This window comes from Tupaia chinensis, unplaced genomic scaffold, assembly GCF_000334495.1.
Source record: "Tupaia chinensis unplaced genomic scaffold, TupChi_1.0 Scaffold148012_1, whole genome shotgun sequence".
Classification (NCBI taxonomy): Eukaryota; Metazoa; Chordata; class Mammalia; order Scandentia; family Tupaiidae; genus Tupaia; species Tupaia belangeri.
The window spans coordinates 891,211-900,944 of NW_006207862.1; the positions used below are offsets into that span (position 1 = coordinate 891,211).

A 9,734-nucleotide genomic window follows, 5' to 3' on the forward strand; every position below is an offset into this window, starting at 1 on the left:
CCCTTCTCCTCCATTCTCCTCTCGGGATCTTGGGCACGCACGCACACGCGCTCGGCGTGAGTTTTAAGCCACCGGGTCCGGGACACGAACCGCGGTCCACTACGTGGGAGTCCAGCGACATAGCCATTACGCTAACTGCTGGTTCCCTCAAGGGAAGTTTTGATTTAGTGTATTATCACCTCTAACAGTTCCATTTGATTCTTTTTTATGATATGTATATCTTCTTTCAACTTGTACAAGAACTTCGGCACCTCCTGGAACTCAATGACTCTTTTCTTCTGCATCTTCTGGAGTTCACTCTCTCTCTTCTCTTGCATATCTGTTAGTTTTGTCACTACAAATATTCTGAATTATTTATCTGACATTTCCACGAGTTCCATTGTACTGTCTATGTATGAGGAGTTGATCTTTTCCCTTGGGGGAGAGATATTTTCTTGGTTTCTCATATTTCTTGTGCCTCTGTGGTGGTTTTGGATCATCTGATGAATTATATGTTTCTTAATTTCTTGAAGCTAAATCTGAGCATTCAGAGGTGTGCAGGAGGAGGTGGTCTACAATCTCTCTGAAGTTTCATTCTTCTCCCTTTGTGCAGCAGATTCAGTGGGAATTGAGGATTATTCTGACCTTAATAGTAATCAGATGTTTGGCTGTGTGCACTGGACTAATCAGTGTGTGCAGGCTGAGCAGCAAAGTTATAAAGGTAAAAGAAAAAGGAAAAAGAACGTAAAACAAAGAAAGAAAAAGGAAAAAAAAAAAAGAAACAATAAGAAAAAAAGGAAAAAAGGCAAAAAAAAAAAAAAAAAAAAAGAGGAGGAAAAAAAGGAAAAAGAACGTAAAACAAAGAAAGAAAGAAAAAGAAAAATAAAGAAACAATAAGAAAAAAAGGAAAAAAGGCTAAAAAAAAAAAAAAAGAGAGAGAGAGAGAGAGAACCACGTGGTACGTGCAGGCAAAAGGAATTCTTCTTGACCCAAATGCAGATGACTTCTAAAAGGGCTTGCACTTTACCTCTCCTATCTGGGAGGGGAGAAAGGTGAGAATTAGCAAGATACAGGGGAATGAGACAGCCAAGCGATGTTTTACATTAAAAAAAAAAAAAATTAGAGCGAGAGACAGATAGAGACAAGGAGAGACAGAGAGAAGAATACAGAGGGTGCCCTACCAGTCTGGTGGATCTTGGAATCTGGAGGGTGAAGTCTGGGCAGAAACTCTTTGGTTGTCTTAAATCCTGAAAAGGATTGCTCACAGCTCAAATGCAGATTAACTTCTCAAAGGGCCTGCACTTTACCTCTCCTATCAGTCTGGTGAATCTTGGGGCCTGGAGAGTGAAATCTGAGCAGAAACTCTTTGGTTGTCTCAGCCCCTGAAAGGAATTGCTCACAGCTCAAAAGCCGTTGCTTTTTATTTTTATTCGTCAAACATTTATTGGAGAGAGAGCATGACATGTTTAAGAGCTTTGGGACATTAACTTTCTGTGATTTACTTTTTTTAAAGGAGCATAATAAAAATACTGTATAATGTTATTGTGAAAGATAAGATTATGCATTAAAACTCTTAACATAATACCTGATATATAGACATAGTCAAATATAGCTACTTATATGATTAATAGTCTTATTTTTTATGTAACTCCATTTATTATTATTATTTTTTTAATTTGCTATAGTTCACATGTGCTCACCAGAGAGAGGGAGAGAATGAGAAAGCAAGCCGCCAGGTCCAAGAATTAAACCATGGTCAGCCACGTGGGAGTCTAGCACCTTAATCACCATACCAACTGCTGACCCACGATATTATTTTTTGAACACCAAACTAAGATGAATAGAATTCCTGTTTTCTAGGGGCTTTAATGTTATCTAAAAATGTATAAATTCTGTCATCGAGGGGACCAGCAGTTGGTGTGATAGTGAAACCACTGGACACCCAAAAGTCCCCAACCTGGTGGCTTTCTTTCTCATTTTCTCTCTCTCTCTGTCTCTCTCTGGTAAAATTAAAATAAGTGAATGAATAAATTAAATTTAAAAAAATGTTGTCATCTGAATTCTTGAGATTCTGGATTTAACAAGTAACTGTTATGATATGGATCTGGGGGTCAACAGGTGGTATAGTGATTAAGGTGCTGGACTCCCATGTGGTTGGCCATGGTTTGAGTCCCAGACCTGGCAACTTGAAACTCATATCAGGTGCATGTGTGTGGATGCCCAAAATCAAGAGAGGAGAGTAGAAGAGAAGGGATTGTGGTGTGGCCATTCTCCCTAGAGGGTGATTTTTCACTTTCTGTCTCTTTCTGGCAAGCACACTAACACTATAGCAAAAAAAATAAATCTCTTACAAAAATAGAGATCTATTTGACATTATAATGATTTAGACAGGAAGCAAGGTTGTACTTGAAGGGGTTGGTCTCCGTGACAAAAGCTGTGCTGTTGCTTTAGCTTGTAGTCTTTTTTTTTTTTTGGAGAGAGATTTTTGCTGTAGGACATGTGGACTCACCAGTGAGACAGAGAGAGACAGAGAAACAGAAAATGAGAAATCACCTGTCGGTGGTGGCCATACCACAGTCCCTTCTCCATTCTTCTCTCAAGATTTTGGGCATGTACACACACACATCCAGCATGAGTTTCAAGCCACTGGGTCCAGGACTCAAACCGTGATCGACTATGTGGTAGTCCAGTGACATACCATTGTCATCTGCTGGTCCCAGTTTGTACTCTTTAAATTATTAAGAAATATAAACAAGTGGGACCAGCAGGTGGCGTGGTGGTTAAGGCACTGAACACTCCCACATGGCCAACCAGGGTTCAAGTCCTGGACCTGGTGGCTTGCTTTCTCACTGCCTCTCGCTCTCACTCTCACCCTCTGTCTCTCTCTGGTCAAATTTTAAAAATCAATGAATGAATAAATAAATAATAAAATAAATAATTATTAAAAAAAAAAGAAATATAAACAAGTTTTCCAAACAAGCCTTTCCTTCATGTAATATTTAGGTAATATGTTTTTATGCTTTGTAAATTTTATCTCTTATAAAAACCTTTTAATATCCAATGTGGAAACGTTTTTGTTTTCATTAAAATTTGATCTGTTTAGGACCACAAGCTACAATATCCATTCTAGATGGGTTTCTTGAAGAATCTTCCAAAATATATCCTGAACCACAAGAGCCTTTCTTGACTGTACAATCTCAGGATCCAAATATGGGTCAAAAACCATCCAATATATTTTTCAAGGAGACCCCAGCGAAAAAAGGTAACTAAGAATAAAGATTTTCAGTTGTAAGAGGGGCATAAGCAAACTGAACAAGGATGAAGATTCTTGATTACGAAAGAGGCAATTCCGACTTGTTTGAAGTTGGTTAGTTTATCACATTGTCCAAGTTCCTTTACATTAGGATAGGCTCCCAAATCCAAACTTAATGGTGTAACTCTTTCATTTAGCTCACAGAAGTAGCCAACTATAGACCTATGATTTTCTAACAAGTCTTTGTTTTTATTGCTAGAGAAAAAGAGAGAGAAAGAAAAAACACCCCTCTTCATAGGAAGTAATCACGCCACAATCCCTTTCCCAACATTTCTCCATCCTGTCGAGATTTGGATGTTTTTCAAGCTGCCACAGCCAGGATTCAAGCAATGGTTGGCCTTGTGGGATCTCACTCCCTATGCATAGGGCTTAACTGCTGCACTATGGGACCAGCTCAATTTTCAAGCAATTCTTCATTTTTAGAATATTTACAAATTGTGTTTTATATACAAGGGGAACCATATATTTAAAAAACCTGTTAATGTGGTTTTGACTTGCATTTGGGTACAAGTAGATTTACCTTGAGATCCTTTGAGCTTACCTCTTTGGGGACCATTGCTAGAGAGCAGTTTGTTGCTTTCCAGATTACGGTTTTTCTTACAGATTAGATCAGTATAATCTCACTATTACATCAATGTAACTGAACTTCTGGCATTTTTTCTTTACTTCTAATCTTCTGTCCTTTTTTTAAAGCATATATATATGTGTGTATGTATGTATCTACTTATTTGTTGTGATTTTTTGGGCTGCCAGGTCCAGGACTGAACCGCAGTCAGCCATGGCCCCAATTTTCTATCCTTTTAATGTAATATTTTCAGAAGCGCCAAAATGTCAGGATTCATCAGCTTTCCTGCCTCCTGTGTCTTATGGTATTGTGCAGCCTTCTACCACCATCTTCATGGAAACCATACGCTTCCTGATGAAAGTCAATGCTGTGCAGGTCAGAATATTTGGAAAATGGCAAGTAGGTGAAAAAATTTTAGAGAACTATTTTGTCTGCACATAGAGGTATCTTTGCAAGTTGAAGTATGTGTGAAGCAGAAATATAGTATGCTTTTGAGAGTACATCTAAAGCCCAGTGGGAAGAACACCCAAACACGAACCTTCCTCTGCAGACAGTGTCAGAAAACCTCACTAAGTCAGCTTCCCGTAGAACACTTGCAGAGCAAAGTCAGACTCTGAGTCATATGCAGCCTAATGTCACTTTATTGTGAGAACTCACATTATGTGAATATTGGGGGTTCACAAGAGCCTGGAGAATGCAACAAGTCCCATATCTGACTTACCCCTGCACTTGCAGGTGGAACATTGCAGCCTTTGTCAAAGAAGAGCATCCTACAAGTTCTACCTACCATGTGGGAAATGAGAAGTATATATCCATAAGCGAGCAATAGCAGACAGAGAACAGGATCTAGGAGCCAAGAGACTTGGCCCTGATCCTATATACTACATGTCACACTTGAAGGCAGGCAAGCGCAAGAAAGGGCTAGGATTACAAAATCCTTGGGTGAGATTGGGCCACATTAAGGTAGAAGCTTTAACATCTTGTAGGAAAAATGGAGTCAGGATAGTTTAGTCTGGCTCCCACACTCCCTATCGTACCGTGTTTTAAGGCCACAGGATAAACAACTTATGTTATTAGTTGTAGTGCACTTGTGTGCTTGCTATGTAATTATGACTTTGCTGTTTTACGCTGTCGCATGTAACATGCACGTGCGTGTGAGACAGTCTGATGTTGTCAATGAGCCACTATTGTCTATAGCCCCTTTAAGAGAAAGGGAGCACCTACTCAGCTCAGCTAGCTTAGCCTTGGTGGCCTTAGCTCAGCTTAGCTCAGCTCCATGCTGTGAGCTCTACCAGGGATGAAGCACTGTGAGCACTACTAAGAACTCTGTGAGCTCCCCCTGAACGCAATAAACAACATATCAGTGCCCCATGTTTTTTCTAACTTCCTGCGTCTCAGTTGGACCCACCTTTTAGAGGAGGAAGAATCTCACAACACACACACACATTAACCATTCTCATCAGAGAGACAGGTTCTTTCTCCCAAGTAACTTAACTTATTGTCCTCCCAGGTCAGAGATCCAGAGATAGGTAGAAAGAACAGCTGCAATAATTCCCCTCTGTATTTTTTTTCTTTTAAGAGAGATTTTTGGTATAGGATACATACACTCGCCGGAGAGACAGAGAGATAGAAAACAAGAAATAACCCCCTAGGGAGGAGAGCCACGTTGCAATTGCTTCTCCTCCCTTCTTGGGATTTCAGGCACACATGTACATGCTCCCAACATGAGTTCTTTGTTTGTTTGTTTGTTTGTTTGTTTAATTTGACCAGAAAGAGAGAGAAAGGAAAAATGAGAAAGCAAGCTGCCAACGAGTTGAACAGGGGTTGCCCATATGGGAATCCAGAGGCTCTAAACATCATGCCATCTGCCAGTCCCTGTTTGTTTGTTTTTAATTTATTTAATTTTATTTATTATTATTATTATTGCTTTTCAATTTGACCAGACAGAGAGAGAGAGAGGGAAAGTAAAAAAGCAAGCCACCAAACCATGGTCTGCCATGTGGGAGTCCAGTGCCTTAACCACCACGCCACCTGCCAGCCCCCAAACCATGATCTGCCATGTGGAAATCCAGAGCCTTAACCACCATGCCACCTGCCAGCTCCCCCACACCCTGCACGAATTTTAAGCCACAAGGTCCAGGACTCCAACAGCAGTGGACTATGTAGGTGTCCGGCAACATAACCATTACGCCATCTGCCGGTCCCCTCCGCCCCAGTACTCTGTATTCTGAGAAGATATGCTAGTGGGGACCAGCAGGTGGCGTGGTGGTTAAGGTGCTGGACACTCCCACATGGCTGGCCACGGTTTGAGTCCCGGACCTGGCAGCTTGCTTTCTCAGTCTTTCTCTCTCTCTGTCTCTCTCTGGTCAAATTAAAATAAATGAATGAATAAATAAAATAAGTAATTATATTTTAAAAAAAAGATATACTAGTGGATTTTCTACACTATAATAAACTAAGATGGGAACACAGGGAGAAGAAAATAAAGGTTTCCTCTCTGCTTAGCACATACATTTGACTTTGACAAATGTGTAGGTCTTATAAAGTGTTAAATACAAAGACTAGCCCAAAGTACAAAACTGGTAAATATTATGAATGTCTGGAGGCACATAAGAAACAGACATATATGTCCCCAAGATCTCAAGTCTAGAACTTCTTAATCAAAAGGCAGGTTTTTGTCTCCTTGAAAAGTTTCCTTATAAAGACAGCTGCCTGAAAATGCTCCGTCATGTGTGAGTGGGTGATGGATGAAGAGCCTTTGTCTGCCGCATAGTAAATACAATCTAAAGCTTACTTTGCGGGCTGATCAGAAAAACCAGAGTGTGATGCTGCAGGGTGTTCACTTAGAAATGTCTACATTTGGTACCTAAGTGAGTAGCTGATGATGGAACCGTAAGTGCTGAATATAATTCACCTCTAATCTTTCAGAGTTGAGGGGATCATTTTACTCTGTAGTATGTTCCTCATGATTTATTATCAGGGACAGAATCCTTCACCTGCAAAAGCTGTGGGACTGACACAGTGCAGCCATTTACACGTCCTTACAATCTGGTTTTCTTTGCAGTTTGTGCACAGAGTGCTTGCACATGAGCTGTTATGCCCTCAAGGAGGCCCCAGCTGTGAGTATTACTTGGTGCTGGCCCAGACACACCTTCTCAAAAAGGACTTTGCCAAGGCAGAGGAATATCTTCAACAAGCAGCCCAGATGGACTACCTAGTAATGACATTTTTAAAGCCTCTTGAGTCCGGGAAAGGGACATGCAGGACATGCTGTGGACAGGTTTCTGGTCATCAGAATTGGGGGTTCCATTTCTTTTTCTCAAGTAATCGTGATTTTTGCAAATGGCAGAAAAAAGGACACGGGCAGTTCTTTAGCAGATACTGTTTGTCTATTTCAACTTTTCTAGATGTCTTTTGTCTCACTGTGAATACTATCAAGATTACGCTTGAGTTGTTTTGCTTAATATTTACTCCACAGATAAAATGGCTTTGAAGCATGCAAGAAAGAAATGAGAATAGGGCAGACCTAGAAAAATATCTCCCGTTGCAATAAAATGTCTCTCTTTCTGAGTGCTACTAGGAAAAGAAAATGGATATAATCTAAATTTAAATATTCAACAAAGGTTGTCAAGGTACTTTTAAATACCACCTTGTCTTATGTTCTACTTGTTATTTCCTTCCTTAGAACCCTAATGTCTGGGGCGTGAAGGGCCATCTCTATTTTCTGAGTGGAAATCATGCTGAGGCCAAGGCATGCTATGAGCGAACTGTTAGTTTTGTGGTGGATGCTTCTGAGATGCACTTCATCTACCTGCGACTGGGGCTCATCTATCTGGAGGAAAATGAGGTGAGGGATAGAGGATGGGAGTAACTGTGTAAATCAGCCCATGGACTGAGACCTGATCGTATAATAGTTGAAGCACTAACAAGGATGGGCTAAAAATAGTAATATGATAATGACACTTTTACATCCAAAATTTCACTTTTATATCCAGAGACTAAGTGACTTGCCCAACAGCAAATGACCAGTAATTGGAGGAAGCAGGATTCACACCCAGGCAGTCTACAACTAGAGTCTGGTTTTAACCATTATGGTATTAAAAAGTTATTAAGAACTCAGTAAATGTTATTTTAGTTAAATTTTTATTTTATTTGCAACAGTAGAAATATTCTTGGCTTGACTTCACTAATAGAAAGTGTCATGGGCTTCAAAAGGATATCGCTAAACTTCTTTCTCAGCACAAAGGGTTATAGTGTAATTCAACCAAGGCTAAACCTATTCCACAAGGCACTCACACCTGACTCTTTAGCAATCCTTCCCCCTATTTCAGGAATCATCCCAAATCCTTTTTTTTTGGGGGGGGGAAGAAGTTTTTGCTATAGGGCACGTGCGCTCACCAGCAAGACAGAGAGAGACAGAGAGACAGACAGAAAGCGAGAAATCACCCCCCAGGGGAGACGGCCACGCCGCAATCCCTTCTCCTCCATTCTCCTCTCGGGATCTTGGGCATGCACACGCGCCCGGCATGAGTTTTAAGCCACCGGGTCCGAGACTCGAACCGTGGTCGACTACATGGGAGTCCAGCAACATAGCCATTACGCTAACTGCTGGTCCCATCCCAAATCCTTTTAAGAAAAGTTCTGTTATGGAAAATTTCAAATACATTCACGGTAAACAAAACAGTAGACTGCACTACAAGGATCCAATGCTCCATTCTCTTCCCCCAGAATACCCAGTTCTCTATAGACCCATCTTCCCCACTGGAGATGGAAGAAATGGTCCTTTGGGAGCTCTTTTTCTGAAAGTTTTTTTTTTTTTTTTTTGAATTTTCTAAGTGATTATGTGCTTCCAAGAACTTTTAAGACTTTTAAAAAATGTTTATTTATAATAGTATGTGCACACACATGGGGGGAGAAAGAGAAAGAGAAAGAGAAAGAGAGAAAAGCACCTTTGACAGGGTCTTACCACACTAGGCTAGAGGAGGTCCCCTTCCTCTAGTCTTTCCGGCTTGTCAGGATTTGGGGCATGTGCATGCATGCCTGACATGTTTCAGGTCGGTGGGTCAAGGATCTGAACTCCCAGTTGGCCCTGTAGCTTCTATCACTGCTGTTCAGTATACAACTGACTGTGCTACCATGCAGGGAACAGATGTTCAGAATGATGAGGCTTTTTCAAGGAGAGATTCTACGTCTGTCTCTCATCACGTGATGCCACTTTTAAGCAAAACGGAATAGTCCATAAAGTCTAGGTAGAATTCAGGTAATCACTGTGCTTGCTCAGAACTTGCAATGTAACTCCTTGCCCAACTCTTCCAGAGCAGTCAATATTTATGGAATTGCTTCCTGATGAAAGTCTACTTTTTCATTTGATCTGTTCATCTCCTCTCACCAGCTTCTTACAATAGCTCCCCTAAAGGAGACATAAAAATACATTCCAAAAAATAAAAAAAAAATAAAAATATTCCAAAGACTCACTTAACTTAGACTGTTCCAGAATGCCACTATCAGATAATTGCTGCAATTATCTTAGCACTACTATACTTGAAGCTTCCCAGAGAACAGTAGCTTAGTTATGCTTTCTCCCTACAGTACGAAAAGGCAAAGAAAACCTATCTGCAGGCCTGTAAGAGATCACCTTCGTGCCTTACTTGGTTAGGACTGGGAATCGCCTGTTATCGGGTAAGAGGATGAAAGCTTGAGCCTGTGCCTGTGCATACAGCTGCCCTTGCTTCCTTGGTCTGCCAAACTCCCTGAGGTTTGTAAAGATCATGAGAGAAATGAAACCTAACACTGTCAAAAGTATGAGAAACCGGGACCAGCAGTTGGCATAATGTATATGTCGCTGAACTCCCACGTAGTCAACTGCGGTTCAAGTTC

At 40.8% G+C, this 9,734-nt stretch overlaps 1 protein-coding gene across 6 annotated transcripts in view; it reads left to right on the plus strand.

Moving 5' to 3' along the window:
• The window catches only part of CFAP70 (cilia and flagella associated protein 70), a 93,871-nt gene that overhangs the window by 73,498 nt on the left and 10,639 nt on the right, over positions 1 to 9,734 (plus strand). For 5 of the 6 annotated variants that reach the window (XM_027768899.1, XM_027768900.1, XM_006170058.3 and 2 more), the window contains 5 exons: positions 3,083 to 3,241; positions 4,111 to 4,232; positions 6,922 to 7,074; positions 7,543 to 7,704; positions 9,447 to 9,536. In XM_027768899.1, the coding sequence (XP_027624700.1) occupies positions 3,083 to 3,241; positions 4,111 to 4,232; positions 6,922 to 7,074; positions 7,543 to 7,704; positions 9,447 to 9,536 (686 nt within the window). The remainder of the gene's footprint in view (positions 1 to 3,082; positions 3,242 to 4,110; positions 4,233 to 6,921; positions 7,075 to 7,542; positions 7,705 to 9,446; positions 9,537 to 9,734) is intronic. The other variant, XM_027768901.1, reaches the window with a different exon arrangement.